A 21,946-nucleotide genomic window follows, 5' to 3' on the forward strand; every position below is an offset into this window, starting at 1 on the left:
TCCTTTCACTAATAACGTCCAGCAGCGACCTCCTTCCACTAATAACATGTTAAGCAGTGGCCTTCCTTCACTAATAAAATGTCGAGCAGCGGCCTCCTTTCACTAATAAATGTCCAGCTGTGACCTCCACAGATTAAAAGCCCAACAGTGGCTTCCCTTCACTAATTAAACATCCAGCAGTGGCCTCCCTTCACTAAAACAACACCCAGCAGCAGCCTCCTTTCACTAATAAAATGTATAGGAGAAGCCTTTCTTCACTTATAAAATGTCCAGCAGTGGCTTCCCTTCACTCATAAAATGTCTAGAAGCGGCCTTCCTTCACTATTAAAATGTCTAGCAGCAGTCTCCCTTCAGTAATAAATTGCCCAGCAGCGACCTCCCTTCACTAAAAAGTGTCCAGCATGCCCTTTACCAATAACAAATCCATCAGCAGCCTCTCTTCACTAATAAAATGTTCAGCAGCGGCCTCTCTTCACTTAAAAAATGTCCAGCAGCTGCCTGCCTTCACTAATAAAATGTCCAGCAGTGGCCTCCCTTCAATAATAAAATACCCAGAAGTGGCCTTCCTTCACTAAAAAAAACACCCAGCAGCAGCCTCCTTTCATTAATAAAATGTCTAGCTGCGGCCTCCCCTCACTAATTAAACATCCAGCAGTGGCCTCCCTTCACTAAAAAAACACCCAGCAGCAGCCTCCTTTCATTAATAAAATGTCTAGCAGCAGCCTCCCCTGACTAATAAAATGTCCAGCAGCGGCCTCATTTTACTAATATAATGTCTAGCAGCTGCCTCTCTTTACTAATAAAATGTGTAGCAGCGGCCTCCCCTCACTAATAAAATGTCTAGCAGTGGCCTCTCTTTACTAATAAAATGTCCAGCAGTGGCCTACCTTCACTAATAACATGTCCAGCAGTGGCCTCCCTTCACTGATAACATGTCCAGCAGTGGCCTCCCTTCACTGATAACATGTCCAGCAGTGGCCCGCCTTCACTAATAACATGTCCAGCAGTGGCCCCCCTTCACTAATAACATGTCCAGCAGCGGCCTCCCTTCACTAATAAAATACCCAGCAGCAACTCCTTCACTAATGAAATGCCCAGCAGCAGCCTCCTTTCACTACTAAAATGTCCAGTAGCGGCCTCCCTTCAGGAATAAATTTCCCAGCAGTGGCCTCTCTTTACTAGGAGAACCATTTAACCACTTAGCATTTAACCAAAGTGTGCTATCTATTAGGTATACATACTAGACTCCAGTTAAGGGTACTTTTATATGGCTGTGTGCTCGCCCGGCCCAGATCCAGGGCGGGAGGGGGAGGGGTGAGCACTTTTCACTCCCCCTCCTTCTATTGACAGACGAGTGGCTGTGCCCCAAATATGGCGAAATGTAGAACTTGTCATATATTTTGCAGCTTGGCTTCCCAACACCTTGTGCTCACTGTGTCATGACCATACACTTCTATTGTTGCCGTCACAGGCTACTCCAGTAGTGGAAATCACAGATACAGACAATATTTACAGCTGAAAAAATAATATGTATGTTAGGAACACTTAAAACCTAACTTTAACTAGTAGTTCATAAAACCATGTGCAACCACACAGAATAATGTGGTTTCTGGTCAAAAATGGCCCAAGACCAATTCATCCACCAATATCCCATTGCAATCAAGTGTAGTGTGTCTAATAATTATCACAGACCCCTTATAGACAATGTAATACTATACACTCTTTGCATTCCCCTTATGAGAAATTGATTTCTTGAAAAATCACCATACCAAAAACAGGGCATAACATACCACTACTGTATATTGCAAAACAATTATGACAAACACACATAAAAAATCATATGGAAATCCATGTGTAATTACCCTAATTATGATCCCTTTGTAGCTAGCAACCTCCAAAATAGTGCCTCATCATCCCCCTGTAACCCGCTTCAAAGTATGTCTAGTTTCAGCTTTTGGGAGATCTAGAATTTACCAGACTTAGGGCTCTGTCTCATTGGCTTTGTTTTTCACATCTGTGGTTCAGAGATTTCTACAGATGCCTCACAAAGCCATTCATTTCTATAGGTGTTTTCACATTGGCTTGAATTCTCACTGGAAAAAAAATGAAACCTGGTCTACTTATTTTTTCGCTGATGTGGATAATGGAAGGCAATAGAAGTCTGTGGGTCCGCAAAAATAAACTGATTATACATCCTTTTTATTCACTGATGATGCTGAAAAACCATGTGTGATGTTTTCAAAAAAATGTTAATCCTTCAGTTTTTTTTTGCTGGAGACAAAACTGAAGAAAAAAACGGAGACAAAATGCAATAGATGTGTAACGGAGGCTGAGAACAACACCAATGCCAAATAGAACTAATCACTTGAAAACTCTAAAGAAACTTGACATGGGCTGGTAACTATTACCCCATGACTTTCAAGCATTTTTCCTTTGTAAATTGTACTGTGTTGGAGTAAGATTGATGAGGAAACAGATATTTACCATATAGGGTTGGGTTGTGCTAAGATAAAAAGTTTTTGGAAGGAGGTCATAATGTAATATCTAGTGTGTGGAATGCAAGTAATCCATACCCCAGTAATAGCTTTGTTCAAGTACAGGCGGTCCCCTACTTAAGAACACCTGACTTACATACTACCCCTAGTTACAAACGGATCTCTGGATGTTGGCAATTTGCTGTACTTTAGTCCTAGGCTACAATGATCAGCTATAACAGTTATCAGAGGTGTCTATAATGAAGCTTTAGTGTTAATCCTGGTTCTAATGGCAATCCAACATTTTTAAAATCCAATTGTCACAGAGACCAAAAAAAAAAATGGCTGAGGGTTAAAATGATAAAGTATACAGTTCCGACTTACATACAAATTCAACTTAAGAACAAACCTACAGTCCCTACCTTGTATGTAACCTGGGGACTGCCTGTATTATGCATGGCTCCATTGGAGTAGAATAGGACCTGTGCATGATACTTGAAAAGCAATGTAAGGTTGTCTTGAAAACTGTATGACCCTGTGTTGAGTTGTGTATCTCCTTGTCAGATGTCAGAATTACACTGGAGAATATCCCTGCAGGAGAAGAAATATTGATGTTGAAAATAATGACACGTTTGCTACACAGAGGTTAAAAATAACCGTGCTGATGGATAGTTGGAATGTACCATGCCATATCATCTGCTATCTGTTCCTTCTAGTGTTGACTTCTACAGTATAACATTGGTGTTATTTGTGCTACAGAAGTAGAAAAACAGGAGATAACTGAACAACAGTACCAAGTAATAGAGACGAGAGCCTCAAGTCTCTGGAGTGACTTTAAATCACTTCATGTTTTCACTTGGCACAGATTTCTAATTTAGCAGCCTAATTCAATGAAATTTAACGCAGCTCTCTTCAATGTGTGACAAATCTGTCTTTGTGTAGACTAGAGGAGCAGTGATAAATACAGCACCCCCAGAGACCAGTGATATTTAGAGCAATGAAATAGGCATAATTATACACAGAACACATATTAGCTGGAGCAATGCTGCAAACTGATCGCTTATACTATTTCATTTGCAGTGTTGTCATCCTAGCATGATATTCATTAATCTGCTCAGCAGCAGAGATTTGGTCATGTTCTCAATGAGCTTATAAGGGAAACTATATACATTTGTTGTAAAATGTAAACTATTGTTCTCTGGAAACAGCCTTGAGAGTGTTCTTCATTAGAAATACATTAGTGAAATGACTTTCAGTTTGCTCATTACTAAAGGCATAATAATCATTGAACATTGACCCATTCACTTTTATTGGACAGAAGGCAACATAGCTTGAGTGCTGGAAAACAGATCCGTGTTTTAGCCTGCATTGGCTCATACAGTGAATATTACCGGATGCTTTTGCACTGATTCTTTAATCATCACCTTATATATACATGTGAATAATTGTAGCCCTGGTTCTAAGCTATATGTTAATGAGCTGTGCAATTTTAAGTCTAGTCCTCCTTTAAGGATCTTTAAAGTTTTTTCTTCCTTGCTCCCTCTTCAAGGAGCTGCAGATGCTCAGTGCTGCAGTAACTGAACGTGGATGAGGAGGTGATTATTCCACATCCAGCTCCTGCTTGTATTGGTTTCCTGCAGACCTTGCCCACCCCTGGACTGATTGGGCTCTATTAGCCGTCAGTGCATTGCTCATTGGCGTCTGCATTGTAGGAGTCTATCTACTCCCTGTTTACCTTTTCTATTGGTGGAAGATGCTGTCTGGTTTATTCCCAGCACAAGTCTGTGATTGGTTATGAGAACTGAGACATCAGTTTGCTATTGGCTTTGTGTGTGTTAGAAATGCTAGCAGTGTGAAGCAGACGGCGAGGGTTTCCTGTGTGCAGGGAATGTAAGAAGAATGCTGTGTGACACCTGGCACCTTCACGTGTCCTCCTCACATTTGTAACTTCTTGTGACTGCTATCTCCTTGAGAACATGTCCTCTAGAGATGGGCACTGTGAAGAAGCAAGTTACAACACTGGAATCAATAGACAAGCTCACTTATATTACTTGATGTGATCCTATAGAATAAAGGTGCAGAAATCCTTCCTTATTCATGAGAAAAGCCTTCCTGGAATCATGGATGAAAGAGCCAACAAGTTGATCTTGGCTCCGGTTCTTGCTGTACTCTTTGTAATGATTGTCTACCAGTATATATGTCCTACTGGGACCAGCTCATGGCATTTTCGAGCAGGAGACTCTGTGAGAGGAGCAGCCCAGTCCTCAGACTTTCCTGCCATGGCAGAGGCTCAGTGGCAGGGTGAGGATGATGAGAATGAAGTTCCTGAGGACAACATCCCTCAAAAATTTCAGCCGACCTTCAAATTTACAGCCAAAGACCTCTATAGGTTTGTGGATTTTAACATTAAAGGGGATGATGTGATTGTTTTCTTGCATATACAGAAAACAGGGGGCACTACTTTTGGGAGGCACTTGGTGAGGAATATCCACCTGGAGCAACCCTGTGACTGCAAGCCTGGCCAGAAGAAGTGCACCTGCCACCGTCCTGGGAGGAAGGAGACCTGGTTGTTCTCTCGCTTCTCTACAGGCTGGAGCTGCGGATTGCATGCAGACTGGACTGAGCTTACAAACTGTGTACCAGCTATAATGGAGAAAAAGGACAGTCAGAAGAATCAAAGGTCAGTACAATTGTCCCTTACCTAAATGTTAGTTCAGACCAAATAGGCACATAGGTCAACCACGTATAGTGTACATTGTAATGCTGCAATTTAATCTACATGCTTCTATGATGCTCTGTTAATTCCATGTAATATCTGTTATTTACTGTTGATACCTATGTAGGCATTGTTATATACTGTGCTGGACAGCATCTTGTATAGTGGATACAGATTTCAGCACCTTGGACAGTAGCTCTGTTTGCCTGCCAGCTGTAATGTACTGCACTGCACTCCGTGGAGCAGAGGAAGGAATACAGAAAACAGTTCTCAGCATGTATGCTTTACCTAACAGTACTTTACCTGCTGATGTCATTCACTATCTATCTATCTATCTATCTATCTATCTATCTATCTATCTATCTATCTAGTTATCTATAACTGTTTCGTCAAGACACATTGGATTATATTGTCTTGATCTGGCAGGTACTACAATAGAAACATATTTAGTGAAATCATAATGAGATCATAATCCATTCTAATCTATTATGTTATATCCAGTATATATTCAGAATGTTACAATGTCCAACATGTGTGCAGTCTGTGCATTTTATAATGAGTTATATTTAGCTAGGATGTTAGTTATACTATATACTCACTGTCCAGACCATATTTTCCAGACAGGTATCCCTTAGTAGAGTATGTCCTGTTGTGAACAATCTCTTCCCTCTGTGGGGAGATCATGGTGCACGTGGAATTGTGTTTCCTTGTTTGTTTCTCTGTGTAATGATGAAGATTATCAGGGACTGTGCAGCAGTGTTCAGATATTGGAACCCCTGGCCATCCCCATGTACTACAGATGATAATGGTGGAGACTGTGGTGGGCTGTAAAGTAGCTTTCGTTCAGCTATGGAATCTTGTGTCTCTGGCATTATTAGCTGCATGTGCACTCAGCATGATAATGATGATAACTGTGGACTGTAAAGCAGTTTGTCTTTCGTTCAGCAATAGAATTGCTGGTCTGCCCCTGGCATTGGCTGTGTGTACACTCTGCATGATAATGATGATGTCTGGGGTCAGCAAAGTAGGGGTTAACATGTAGGGCCTCTTCTTCTCTCCACTGTACTGCCTATTGTTTATTCACTATTGTTACATAGTATCACTCAGACGTGATGTACAAGTGTGTTCTCTCTTTGTTGCTAAAGTACGAGATGAAAGTATAAAGGGATTGTCTATGGTGGGATTATTTACTTTTTTATACTACATTGCGGGTGGTCCCTGACTTACAGATGACCCCTAGTTACATACGTCTGGTGAAGCTCTCTGGATGTTTGACTGTATTCCCAGGCTGCCATGATCAGCTGTAAGGTGACTCTAATGAAGCTTTATTGATAATCCTTGTCTCTATGTAAATAAAGGAATTATTATTATTATTATTATTATTGTTATTATTATTGTTATTTGCCTGACAGCACAAAACTTTGAAAATTCAAATGTCAGGGGAGCAAAACATTTTTTTCTGGAGTTACAATGATACAATATGCATTACTGACTTACATACAAATTCATCTTTAGTACACACCTTAAGAACCTATCTTGAATGTAAGCTGGGGACTGCCTGCAATTCTTTCAATATTCTTGACACTAAATACAAGTTTGCGCATACACACACACTTACATGCACACTATTACATAATAGGGTTCAGATATTTGTGGAACTCCCATTGCAGTTAATAAAGAAGTCCTTGAATGTATCTTCTCTTCATTCTTAGAGGTTAGACAACAGTTACAGGGTTTGACCCCCGTTCTGAAGAAAGGTGTATATCCCAGAGCTGGAACCTACATCTAAGATAGGAATATCCTCTTAAAGATGACACACATATATTGTAGGCTTCTAAAATCTGTGTACTGCTTTGTCACCTTAAACTATATTCATTTCATCTTCATACATACATTTTATTTGAATAGGTGCAGTGTTATATACCTCTTCAACTTTACTATCTCCTACCTGGTATGATAAACATTGGTGAGATTTAGACTCCTTTGTTGGGCTTTGGAGTTTCTGAATGAGGCCCATTAGGCAGAAGTTAATAATAAGTTAGTCCTGCCATAACAAATGCCTATTTCTGAAGAAAATATGTTCTGCTCTCTTGTTCCATTCTGCATATAGTTTCTCTTATGTGTCCTATAACCTTTTTGCTACTATTATGCATAAATTAATTTGTAGTGTCTTTTGTTTTGTGCCATGTACCTTTGTTTTGTATGTTAAATGCCATCTCCCATCTAAAATGTTTTTATTGGTGCAGAGTTGACTTTTATGTGTTCTCACAAACTGTGCTGTTAAAGTGATGACCTTGTGTTTCATTAAAATAAAAGGATTTCAATTGTTTAACAACTACATGAATACAGCTTGTGTTTCCACCATTCGGGTTCATTCCCTGATGATGTTATCTTTATATTGTGACTACATCATGCCAGAAGATGGCTGGGAAAAAATAACTTTAGTTAGTGCCAAGGTGCTGGGAACATTGACTGGTGTCTCATGGCAGAAATTGTCTCTCTGTTTGCCAAGGTTTCGCAGTTTACACTACTGCAGATCCATTCATTTATCAGCCCCATTCCATAGCCATTGCAGTTTTCATGCAGTTCATGCGAGGAAACTGCAGATAAAAGTACCATGCTGCTTCCAATTCTCTTTTTTGTACTACGATGTAAAATTCTGTTATACTTATGATAGAAATTGCACAAAATGTTCTATTGATATGGAATACTATTTAAATCACTGTGGTGTGAACTAAGGCATTCTCTTATTTTGGTATAAAAAAATCATTAGTGAAAACTATATCTTATCCCTTTTAGATATTTGTGAATGAATTAGGTGTCTTCAAAGTACTTTGACAAGGAGAAAATTAACACCTTATTCTCTATGTATCGATATGCATGAGTAGAGTTCAGAGAAAATATGCTGTGAAATTGTAATTTCATGGGGAATATAAGTATGTTTTTCCTAGAATTGACATGTCAGGCATAAAGACAGATGTTCTTGAGGCAGGATCCACACTACCCAATATTTTTGGAACTGATTTACCATAAATAGGCTATGTGTGCCTTTATTTAATTGGATAATAACTTCTGAATCCAATCTTATTTCCATAATTAAAACACTTTATGCAAATAACCCTTGTATAAGTCAGGAAAACACAGGGGTTCACATAACTTGTCTTCCAGCACTGTATTTTTACTCAGTTTCCCTAAGAAAAAATAATGAACAGTTCAATGGTTGGGTGTTATTGATGTTGTGAGATTGTGTATGTTTATGAATGTGACTTACAGTAGGTAACAAGGAATCCATATTCTTTTGGTAACCAATGCAGAAATCCAGGTATTTCAGAGCTTTAGTTTACTTTTACTTGTAACTTAATCCATAACAAAAACATATACAGGGAGTCCCCTGGTTACATACAAGATAGGTTCCATAGTTTTGTTCTTAAGTCGAAACTGTAGTTTTTATAATTGTAGTTCCAGACAATTTTTTGCTGTAATTGGAGCATGGATTATCAATAAAACTTCATTACAGACACCTTACAGCTGATCATTGCAGTCTGGGACTAAAGTAAATACAGAAAGCTTCACCAGAGGTCACAGTGGGCAGAGGGGTCCGTCTTTAACTGTTGTTTGTAAGTCGGGTGTCCTTAAGTTGGGGACTGCCTGTATACCAAATAATGACATCTAGTTATAGGAGAAACAAAAATGTTAAATAACAATCTATATGTAATACTCCCATATTATAATATTTCTCCCGTAATTTACAAGAGTTACCAACAGGGTTTTTCATATAGCTTTACAAATCTACAAAGAGTACTAAAAAACACTTTACAAATGTCGCACTCAAAAATACGAACTGTTTACTTCAGGTTACACAACACATATATTAAAAAAGGATGCAGTAGTTCATAGGAGTCAATCCCAGAGTCTTCAATGGGGTAGCCATAGAATAATACAATGAATCATTTATAATGTGTTGCAATAAAACAACAGTGATAAGACTGAGTATAATTATTACCAGGGCAGAGTAAATACAGTTGGGTAAATGTATAAATATAGTAACAATATTACTGCAGCAGGATATATTGTGAGGCTAAGTACTACAAAGCATAGGAGGTTGTTAACTTACATTACTGCATTGCCACCGGTAGACTGTGGGATGATAACATCCCACTAAATCTTTCAGCCTAAGCCTTTGAACTAAACTTTCTTGACAGAATACGAGTTGGGGTCATCATCCATAAGTCTTCCTGTGGTAATGCAGTAATGTTCTCATCCTCTAATGCTGAGCTTTGCAGTGCTTATGCTCTTGCCAGTATATTTTTTTTTATTTATCAAATCGTATTTACTCTGCCCTGTTAATAATTACATATAATGATATTATGATATAATAATATATAATGATATTTAAACATATAAGTCTCCTATGAATAATTATTGGTATTGTTATGGTTGCACCATTTATGCCTCTAGACTCCCATAAACTACTGCGTCCTTTTCAACATATGTTTTTTGTTTTTGAATCTATTGATGAAATAAATAATTTGAATTTTTTGAGTATAACTTCTATGTAGTGGTTTGAATGTTTGTATGTTTCTATAACAAATAAGCCATAGACTCCAAATGTAACCCTTGGAAAAGTCAAAATGACATTCACCATTGAGTTTTAACCTTCTCACAAACTTCTACAAAGTGTTTGTTTTATATTTGCAGTGTACCAGTTGTTCATTATATTTGCTGTAAGCCATGCATCTTATGGGTTGAATGACTACATTACTAAGAAATTGCTTGTCTAAACTATGACAATATGGAAAATGTTGCCAACTTAGACCTAAGAAACTTAAAGTCTATAACAGTAGGATGTCATGTTGTAGCACATAAGTCTCTGTGTGCCTCGAACATGTCCTTCGATGTGAAAATCTTCTGATGTGATTGCCCACAGCAGAATAGTTCTATAACTAAATAAAGATATAATGCCGGCTCTTTTATATCACTCTCAGTACCAATGAAATCAGGAAGCCTGGGATTAATATCACATTTGCTTTGTTTATAGTGACTTCAGTCTATCATCATCTGCATCCAAACTGCAAATCATATTCACTTTGTACAGAATCAGTGGCAGTGTTGTGTTATGATCATTGACATGTAATTCTGCTTCTGAGTCCATTAGTCTTTAGTATATAAATTCCTCTGGAATTCATGCTGACAAGGAGGTTAAAAAGAGCTTTCAAATAAAAATGGAAATGGAACTTATTTCAGTGCTTTAAATACATTGAATAGCACTGTGCCATATGTGTCAGTTAAGTCTATTACTCATCTACATGGTCACTGGATCAGAATTAGTCATAGATTTTTGCTGGTAAATTGTTGGAGAAAAATAATAGTTGAGCATTGAGTTGACCACTACTCATGGTTCTTCATTTATGCAGGTTGTTTACACGTTTATATTTATCTTCTGGGGGATACTATTATTGCCCTTATACTCTGTTTTAAATTGGTGCGTCATGTAGTGTACACCCTAGACCAGTGGTGGTAAACCTATGCACGGGAGCCAGAGGTGGTATTCAGAGCCCTCTATGTGGGCACCCTTGCTGTCACCCCAGTACAGAGTTTGCTAGACAGGACTCTAGCCTCCTCATTCGATCCAAGACAGCCTAGGATATGCCATGTTCAGTGCTACTTTAAATTCACAAATCCTTGGCTACCTGGGACTACAGGAGGAGCGAGAAAGAGTCTATATGGATAGATGATCATTGGAAACTCCTGCTTTGGGAACTCTGGAGGAAAGATACAATGATAATTCAAATTTCTCATTCTTTCTACTGAATTGGTGTCCTTTGGGCACTGTTACAATTGAAAGCTGTGATAGAGCGAGAGCAATAATTTACTGTGTAAATTTTCATGTTGGCAATTTGCAATATATAAGTGGGTTTTAGTTGTAGTTTGCAAAATATAAGAAAGATTGTCCCACGTATCCAAGTAGTTTTATTGGCCACAAATGCCAATAAAAAACAAATAAAAGGTAAATTTTACAGTAACTCTTGACTAATGGGTTTATCATGCCTTTTGGCATTTGTAGTTTGGGTACTTGGTTTCTAAAGGTTCACAATCACTGCCCTGTCTTTATTTTCCAGATTATTTCTGGGACTCATGCACAAGAAGGGCTTATATAGACTACTACTTTGCAATACATTGGAAACATCATATACTGTAGTTCAATTTTTCATATTTCACCTTTCGATGCAGGCTGGAAGCAAGTTTCATTTTACAATAGACATGTTGATACTTCTGTCCAGCCAAAGTGCCTTTATATAACTTCTAACACGTTTGTTCCTATCTCGAACTCCTTTTTTAAGGCATTGGACTCCATGATGATTCAATTCATCTGGGGCTCAGGACACTCTAAACTACAACTAGCAAAACTGCAACGACCCAAAACATTGGCTGGGATGGCATTACCGGATATGCATTTATACTATTAAATGGGACAGACTAAACATTTGGGCGCTTGGGTGGGCAATGAGGAACTCACTACCCCTGACATACATTTAGCTACAAATCTCATCTCCAAATGGTTATGGCCCTTCCTCTTCTCCCCCACTTGGATGGGTATTAAGCTATTACCAATTTACAGGGTGGCTAGGGGTGCATGGAGGGAGGCTCTCCGAATTATAAAATATACTGAAATTCCCCTAGAGACCCCCCTATGGGAAAAAAACCCTAGAACTTATGCATATTACAAATGTACTTGACCCCAAATTCGGGAAGGCTCAGGGAGTGACAAGAGTTCAGGATGTGTTGGAAGGTCAGACATTTATGTCTTTTGCACAAATGGTTGAAAAATACAAAACCTCCAAACAATATATGCTCCATTTTTTCCAGCGATGGCACGCTTTCCAGACTCAATTTCTCCCAGGACAGACCCCTGTTTTCTCCTCTTGCCCTTTAATAGGAGTAGTCCATTCACAGGAATCTGGAGGACTGATATTTACCATATACTCCTATTTCATTCCGGCAAAAACCAGTTCTAGCTAATTGAGGGAATTGGAGAAATGGAAGGTTCTGATACCAGTATTAAGCGAGGAGGAGTTCATCACGTTACACCTTCAGTAAATAAAAGGTTAATACAACTTTATATCATCCACCAAAGCTACATCACACCAATAAGGCTCCACAAAATGGGCCAAATTCTGTCCCCTAACTGTCACAGATGAAATTTCTTCCTTGCCTCTTTCGGGCATATGATATGGACCTTCCCACACCTTCAGAAGTTCTGGAGGGATGTCACTGCATATGCGATATAGTGGGGTCCCGGTGGAGTGCTCCCTGGAGATATGCTTGTTCGGAATACTGAATGAGGAGATCTGGCCTCACCATACAAGGACATTTCTCCGTGAAGCTTTATTTATGGCACGTTAAGCGGTAGCCATAAGGTGGATGGATTCCACATCACCCACCTGCTCTCAATGGAAATCTCTTGTAAATAGTGTAGTCCCTTTTGACAAAGTTGTATACATTCACAGAAATCATCCTGAAAAATTTAACAAGGTGTGGGGTAAATGGTGAGACTCCCCCATCACAGTGTACTCTGCTTTGGCCTTATCCTCCTCGCTGGATGCTTATGTATAAAGCCAATTCTATATGGTGAAAAGTGTATTTTAATAGGCCCTGCGGCTCACACAGCACGTTGGGGGGACTGGGGTGTCGTGCATATACCCACTGTACATACTGTTTTTTATGCTGATAAATGAGTTTGGTGTTTTACTTCATATAACCAGAGAATGAGATGAACATTTATATAATATGTGGCTTTTTCACTTATATCTTCTATTATTCTTAATAAATGAGTTAAAAAAGGCTTGTTGACTTTTTTTATACTGAATAAGGCAAAAACATTGCAAAAAAGGCTTCTTATTAAAAAGGCAGATTTATTAAATGCAAAAAGGCAAGTGCACCCATTAATATAATTTTTTTCCCAATGAACTCTTGTTTCCAATAATCATTACCATTGTTTGGCAATGTAATTGGCACTTAAGGGGAATTCCTCATGAGAATTAACCATGTAATACTGCGGAAATATAAGGGAGTAGTCCTGGAGAGCTATGTGATAATAACTATGTGTAATTGCAGCAGGAAAAATGTATTTATTTTCCAGGATTTTAGCTGTTCTTAGAGCACCCTGGTGCACTGGTTTGAGAGATCTCTTCACTGAACACAGTACAGGCCATGACTTTGAGTAACCAATGTAGCATTCACATATAAACCTGAGAGGAGGGGCTGTGCTGTGGTGATTGTCACAGTCCTGCTGTTTCTAACATACACAAACATATAATTACACAGCTGGGGAGACATTGAATGGAGGTGTATAAAGAGTTACAAGGGTTTATTTTAAGAAAAAGTTCCTAATTTGTAACCATTGAATAGATAGTCAAAGAACACAGAATGGCCATACTCGCAAATAGCAGATGAAGCAGATGTGCGACCAGGAACAATATAATAAGGCATGTCTACAAGGCAGACCCTGTATAAAGGTGAACAGGGGAAGAATTTCTCTTTGGTGAATAATTTGCTCTATGGCTACAGTAATATTTATGGTATTGTCACGACCATAGATGATCTGATATTAAGTAAATCAATGTACTGATCTGTGTTGTCATTTCTGTATTTTTATCTTTTATAGGAACATAATAGAATACAGATAAGGATCTGTCCTGCAATGGACACCAAAGATGGGTATCCCAAAAATAAACTTAAAGGGGTTTGCCCATAAAAGAAAGTTCTCAAATTTGAATCCCCTAGTGATTTTTATACAAGAGAGATCAATTTAACCCCCTTATTTTACAATTGTACTTAGTTTTAATGCTGTTTTAGCTCATATCATGAAGTAATGGTCATTGTAAAATTTCAGAGAGTGCTCTGACTTAGGGCTTAGACTATCAGCATCCAGGGTTTAGCTAAACTTTTATTTACCTTCTGAACATTGTACTAGTATCTGACATATATAAACGGGAGATGATACAGATCAGAGATGATGAGATCCATGAGACATAAAACAAAATGACACTCTCAGCTCTGCAAACGCCCCTATAACACATATATAGAGTCAGCTCTGCTATATGAATATTTTTCCAAAAAACTAACCTACTGTCATGGCAGTGATTCATAACATATTTTTACAAAACTGCCTATGGCAGGCTAGGTACCCCATATCTGGACAGAACAAATCAAAAATAAAACGTCACTTTCATTCAGTAGACTAAAAATTATAATTTATACAAAGGTATCATGTGCTACTTGGTACACAGGAGAAAACATGTTTAAAAACACAGCATAGTCTACATCATAGGTGATGTCAAAGAAGCTATACTTAGTATGTGGGACATAGGACAGAGTGGAGTTTATAACCTGTATAAATCATTTATCACAGCCACACTATTGGTCAGATTGGGTTGGAAGTCCTGTATAGTGCTGTCAATATTGCAAGATAATCGGGGTTATGATGTGCCCAGCGAGCCGTATACTGTAAAAGCCGGGTAACCGCCACAGCTATCCCTGCTATGGCTGCTATACCGGTCTGGCTCTTATATTCCAGAGACTGCTTACACCATCTGACCTTATGGTCAATAAGTGATGACATAGTGTGATCCTATGTAACAGGTAGAACTCTGGCTGTCCCTCTGTAAATGACATAGTATATTGTATGTGCTGACAAGCTATGAATGTACAACACTGCTAATTAAAAATTTGTAAACATTAGCCCCTCGACATGTTTCGCCAGAAAAATGTCTTCATCAGTGTTTTCCTCTGTGCACCAAATAGCACACGCTACCTTTGTATAAATAATAATTTTTAGTCTACTGTTTTATTTTTGATTTGTTCTATCCAGATATGGGCTACCTAGCCTGCCAATGGAAGCTTTGTAAAAATAAGCTCTGCTATCTGCACATAAGATAAAGATCTTATCAGTCTGTAGCTAGTACAGTAAGTCTCTGCACGCTGCTGCTCGTCAGCAGGAAGTACCTCTGTCTGAGTTGGTCTTGTAATGCACGGGGGAGGGGCAGGAGGCAGAGAGCACTGCAGTGTGCAGACAAGAGAAGCCATTCATGAGAAGAATCCAACCATAGTCAGAAGATTTACGGTCGTATTCAGGGGCAACTGAAATTGTATACACCAGGACTGATAAAGCCAGGTTTGAATTATATCTGTGAAATGCTTTATTTTTTTGTTAATAACAGTGAATTAGAGAATGTGTTATTTTGTTATCCAGAGTATATTTAACCCCTTAATGACCGCCCTATCGGGATTCTACGGCGGTCATTAAGGGTACTTCTTCTGACGCGACGCCTTTCGACGGCGCCGCGTCAGAAGAAGATATCGGGACACCGGGTCTCGCTGGTGCCGGTGTCGGGCTGTGATATCACAGCCCAGACCCAGCACTAACACCCGGGATCGGAAAAACTCCGATCCCGGGTGTTTAACCCCTTACACGCCGCGGTCAAGCATGACCGCGGCGTGCAAGTGTGTCCCCCGTGGATCGGACCCCCCCCCCGGTGTGCTTACCGGGGGATCCGATCCCTCCTGCCGCTGCCCCGGGTCCCGACGAGTGACCCGAGGCTGTCGGCTCCTCTTCTGCCTTCCTGGCAGGACCCGGCTGTAAGTAACTGAGCATGCGCAGCATGCTCAGTTACTTACACTATACACTGCAATACAAGTGTATTGCAGTGTAAAGGTTTGAATAAGCGATCGGATGAAAAGTAGAAAATGTAAAAAAGTTAAAAAAAGTTAAAAAAAAAAATGTAAAACTTTTTATAATATAATTAAATAAATAAATAAAATAAAAGTCCCATAATCTCCCCAGTAACACATAAAATGCATATACAGTAAATAAAACACAAAAACATACATATTTGGTATCACCGCGTCCGTATTAATCTGTACAATAAATCTAAATCAATATTGAACCCGCTCGGTGAACTACGTAAAAAAAAAACTCGGAAAACTTCCCATAGTATACAATTTTTCATCAAACACCATCACAAAAAATGTTCTAAAAAGTGATTAAAAAAAGTTACGTTCCCTAATATGTTACGACTGAAAAGAACAACTGTTTTCGCAAAAAATAAGCCCTCAACCAGATCTGACAACAGAAAAATACAGAAGTTATGGCCCTGAAAAGTTGTCAATAGTAAAAACAATGCGATTTTCTCCAATATTGGTTTTGCTCAGGAAAATTAAGCAAAAATAAGAAAAACTATTTAAATGAAGTATCACCGCAATCGTAGTGAACCAGAGAATAAAGATAAAATATTATTTTTACATTACGGAGAGCGGGGGGAAAAAAAATGCTAACAATCCAAAATAAAATTTGATGATTTTGTTTGTGTCCCTCTTGAAATAGTTAATAAAATCTCAAGAATAAGCTTTAGACTCCCAAAATACATTATCTATACATTGTATCTCATCCCATAAAAAATAAGCCCTCATATGTTTGTATTACCAAAAAAAAATAAAAATTTATAGGTCGTACAATGTGACAATACAAATCTGCTGTGAATGGCGCCTCCATTCATTCTATACTTGGCCGTGCGCCTGTACAGAAGTTTACCACCACATATGGGGTATCAGTACACTCGGGAGGAATTGGGCATCAAGCGTTGCAGTGCGTTTCATCATTTAATTTATTCTGAAAATTTCAGTTTTGGCCTAAATGAATGTATTTTCCAAAAAAATTCAATAGTTTCTAAATCGCAGGTCCATATTTTTTAACCCATGTGAAACAGTTAAAGGGTTAATAGACTTAATAGAAGTTGTTTTACATACGTTGAGGGGTGAAGTTTCTATAGTGGGGTCATTTATGGGGTTTTACTATTATTTAGGCCTTACAAAGTCACTTGGAAGCTGAGTTGTCCCTCAAAATGTGAGTTTTGGCAATTTTCATGAAAATAAGAAAAATCGCACCTAAAGTTCTGCACCTCATAACATCCTAGAAAAATGACCGGAAGCATAAAATATCATCCCAACATAAAGCAGATATTCTGTAAATGTTAATTATCAAACTTTTTGGGTAGTTTTACATCTTGTCTGGAAACCAGAACATTTCAAACTTGGAAAATGAAGAATTTTTACAAACTTTTGCCAAATTTTCACTTTTTTTCAGAACGAAATGCAAAACTTATCACTTAAATTTTATAACTAACATGAAGTACAATGTGTCACGAGAAAACATTCTCAAAATCACCGGGATATGTTAAAGCGTTCCGATGTTATAACCAATTATCGTGAGACTTGTCAGATTTGAAAAATCGAGTCTGGTCATTGAGCTGAAAACTAGTGTCGGTGATAAGGGGTTAAGAATCCCTTCTTTGTGGAAATACCCCATTTATTTATGCTGTACACTTTTTTTATTTCTGGTCCCTCTACATCTTCTATAAATAATGGCATCACAATTCTTGCATATGTTACTGCTGGGGCTGTTTACTGGTCAAACTGGCATGGGAGCTTCTCTCCAACAAGAGCCTGATGCTGCCACACTTTGCTTAGTAAATCTTTTCCAATTCAATTTGATACATCTCACGTATTCCCCCGTTGTGGTATAATACTCCTGCCACACTTTGTAATGTTTTTTCAGTATGTTCAGTAAATAATATGAGTTTTTTTGGGAAATTTAATTCCCAATATTATACAGTCTCTGACTAATAGCAGTAGAGTTGAAGTGAAAAGCTTAATAACTTTCTTTTTCTTTTGGCTGTTATATATTTGATTTGGAAACTAATCAAGCAACCTATTCTATACTGTAATTGGTGTGGAGCAGATGATTTGATGCTCCATTAGCTGTCTTCACTTATATCAGGCTTTTCTGCTATACTTTATTTGTTCTGCTAATGATACAATTTGTTTCTTATTTCTGAACAATAAATGCACACATTCAGGTAAAGTTAAATGCTGAAAACTTTTGGAGAGTAGAACATTCTGCTTAGTTTTCTAAGGGGTCATTCACTTTGTTGTTACTATTTTGGTAAGATGGGATGAAAATATCTATGTAGAAAAGGAAAAATATATGAGCCTTCTTGATCTTGTTTATTGGGGCTAATAGAATCGCATTTTGTTAACCCCTTAAGTACGCAGCCATTTTGTAGCTTAAGGCTCAGTCCCATTTTTTGGATTCTGACTTGCGTCGCTTTATATGGTTATAACTTTTGAACACTGTTACTTATCTAGACGATTCTGAGAATGTTTTTTCCCCACGTGTTGTACTTCATTTTAGTGGTAAATTTTGGCTGATAAGTTTTGCGTTTATTTACAAAAAAAGAAAAAATGATGAATTTTTTTAAAAATTTGCCATTTTCGAAATTCGAAATCATTGCGTTTTCAGGCAGATAGATTTACCACCTAAATAACCTTCTGAATAACATTTCCCATATGTCTACTTTACATTTTGATCATTTTTGAAATGTGTGGATAATTTATTTTGATGTCACGCGGCTTACAAATAGATTATCGATTTTCTGTATTTTCAGAATTTACTTTTTTAATTTTATTTTGGGGATAAATACAGTTTTAAGTGAAATTTTACATATTTAGCATAAAAACCCCCTATATAATCAACCCGTTTTCAAATCTGCACCCCTCAAACTATCAGACACAGCTTTTCGGAAGATTGTTAACCCCTTGAGATCTTCATAGTAATTACATCAAAATGGAGGTGAAATTTAGAATGGCCAAATTGTGCCAGTTATACGTTCATTTAGCCCTAAAATTTATACATTTCTAAAAGATAAAAAGAGAAAACCCATCATACAATTTGTTTTGAAATTTCTCCCGAGTTCAGAGACCCCCCTCATGTGGCCGTTACTTGTTTTATGGGCATGAGGCGTGGAAGGGAAGGAGGGACCTGCAGCTGCCAGGATTTTAGTTTCCTCATTGGCCCCTTTTGTAGACTATAAAATTTTTGCTATTTTATTATTGGAGCCATGTGATGGCATTTTTTTTGCGGGACGAGATGCTTTTTCCATTTTTACCATTTTGGGGTTGGTATCCCTTATTGTTGAAAATTTAGGAACTTTGTTTTGAGGTCACGAGTAGAAAAGCATCAATTCTGTACTGGATTTTTTACTTTTTTTTTTTCATGTTATCTTTATTCTATGGGTCGAAACGATTACATTGATACCATAAATGAATATTTTTTCTTATGTTTTACTAAATTTGCCAAATAAAACCCTTATGTGGGGGGAAATCTATCATTGTTGCATCGCCCTCTTCCAAGTGGCATAACATTTTTACTTTTTTGGCTACGGAGTTGGTTGATGGCTTGTTTTTCGCGGGACATGTTGTACTTTGCAACAGTATCATATGTTTTGTTGATCACTTTTTATTGCATTTTTTGGGGGCTTCAATAGGTAAAAGGTTTTTACGATGTTCGGATGTACGGATTCAATAGTTATTTAATTTTATTCTACGGATTGTTATGGAGGTGGTGATACTATATATGTGGGGTTTGTATTATGAGTTAGACTTTTTTGAGCGTTATATGTCTCTTTATGTGTTTTGGGCTTATTGGCATTTATAGTGATTTATAAACTTATTTTTTTATTGAAAAACATTTTTTTTTTAACTTTTTTACTTATTTCACCATGGGGCATGAACAAGCAATCATCTGATTGCTTGTTCTTAATAATACTCTGCAATACTTATGTATTGCAGGGTATTAGCAGTGTCAGCCTATACGCATGCACATAGGCCATCTTAAAGGCACTACCATCAGGCATCTCTGGGCCCCCAAAAATGGCACGGGGGTGCCAATCGTGGGGAAAAGACCCCCGGAAGGCATGTTAAATGCCGTGGTCGTGCTGACCACGGCATTTAACTCGTTAAACACCCCCAATCTGAGCCCACTCCGACCGTGGGTGTTAGCCGTAGATTACCGCTGACATCCCATGACCCCCGATGCCGGTTCGGCTCCTGTGCAGAGCTGAACCAGCATCGTCTCTGCGCAGTAGCTGTACTGCGCTGAGCGCTATTAGCAGGACTCAGCGCAGTACAGCTATGGCGCAGAGCGCTGAGGGGTTAAATTATCATTAGTCAATAGACTACAACTCCCAACTTTCCCTGCAAAATTGTTATATTATAGCTAGTAAGACATGTTGGCAGTATTGGGTTTAACCACTGAATGTGTTATGGTGTTATTGCGAAAGCCTTTTTGTAAGCCTTAAAGAGGTATTCACACGAAGACAAGTTTCTTATATGAACTCAGGATAAAAAAATAACACATTCTCAAAATAACACATTCTCTAAATACAGCATTTCACAGATATAAGTCCAACCTGTCTCTATCAGTCCTGATGCACACAATTTCAGTTGCCACTAAACATGACCCTAAAACTTCTAACTTAGGGGGCGGGAACGCCATCTTGGATTTCTGTGTGATGGCCACTGCTGGGTTTCTCTCTCTCTGCTCCCTGCACTCTAGCCCCGCCCCATATGCAAAAACACCAATAAAACTAAGTAAAAATGGGGATTAAAGGGTTAAAAATAATCTTTATTGTATTAACATCACTAGGGGATTGAAATTTGAGAATTTTCTTTCATGGGAAAACCCCTTTAAACATAGGCCAAACACTGTAAGGGCTTGTTGGATGTATAAAAGGTTGCCAAACTGGGGATCTCTTTTGGCCCTTGGTGTTTGTATGAAATTAGGGTAAATGGTCTGGTTTTTATTCTTATATGGCAGTGATGGCTAACCTATGGCACTGGTGCCAGAGGTGGCACTCAGAGCCCTTTCTGTGGGCACTCAGGCCATCACCAGAGATGACTCCAGGTATCTTCCTGCAGTCCCAGACAGCCCAGGACTTGCTGTGCACAGAGCTATTTTAAAGTGACAGCTCTACCTGGGGCTATTTTCTGCTTTATTGGTGTCCTTAGGTGCTGGTATCAATTAAAACTGTGACAGAGAAGCGAGAATAAATCACAAATTAAATTTCTGTGTTGGCACTTTGTGATAAATAAGCGGGTCTTTGTTGTAGTTTGGGCACTCGGTCTCTAAAAGGTTTGCCATCACTGTTATATGGTCTAGTTCCATGTTTTCCAAACAATAATTGGATAACTTTCTAGATTGCAAATATTGATTTATGATTGAATACTTAATTTCCAATCTTAATCTTAAAGCAACCCCCATCCTGCAGCATTAACTTGACAATATAACAGTATATTATTATTGACTATATTGACTATATAACTCGTACTTACCTGGGGCCCTTTGTCACATCGTTTTGCTCCCTGTCTGTTGTGTTATGAAAAGACCACTGATTTCCTCTGGATTGCTATCTGTGAGACACAATCATGACTTTGATCTGCTGCCCTGTTCTTGACAAAATGCTTAAACTTTGAGGAGGATGTGGAAGGAAGTGGGGGAGATAAATTGGGGAATATCTGTGACTTACCCAGTAGGCATTTACAAGTGTTTATATGAAAGACAAAAAGAGCATTGAAAGCAACTGCAGACCTACTGAGCACACTAGGTAAGTACATAATATGATGAATGTGTTCACACAGCATAAAAATATATCTGCAGTTTATCAAGTAATGATTGTAAAATACATATACTACAGTATTGTTGTACAAACAGTTCTTTGCAGATTCAATGCTTTTATTTACAGACATTTGCCTATGAAAACATTTATTTGGCTCATTCCATGCCTTTAGAAGGTGCTAATAAATCAATGTAGATTTACTGTGGCTGTCATAAGGCTTGATGACTTTCCTGCTACATTTTGAA

The 21,946-nt window shown here is 38.3% G+C and overlaps 1 protein-coding gene across 1 annotated transcript in view; it reads left to right on the plus strand.

Annotated features, from left to right (window-relative positions):
• The first annotated feature begins 4,073 nt into the window (after positions 1-4,073).
• The window catches only part of HS6ST3 (heparan sulfate 6-O-sulfotransferase 3), a 440,971-nt gene continuing 423,098 nt past the window's right edge, over positions 4,074-21,946 (plus strand). The window contains exon 1 of the mRNA XM_072135440.1: positions 4,074-5,154. Within this exon, the coding sequence (XP_071991541.1) occupies positions 4,595-5,154 (560 nt within the window). The 5' untranslated portion in view covers positions 4,074-4,594. The remainder of the gene's footprint in view (positions 5,155-21,946) is intronic.

This window comes from Engystomops pustulosus, chromosome 2 (assembly GCF_040894005.1).
Source record: "Engystomops pustulosus chromosome 2, aEngPut4.maternal, whole genome shotgun sequence".
In the NCBI taxonomy this organism is placed as follows: Eukaryota; Metazoa; Chordata; class Amphibia; order Anura; family Leptodactylidae; genus Engystomops; species Engystomops pustulosus.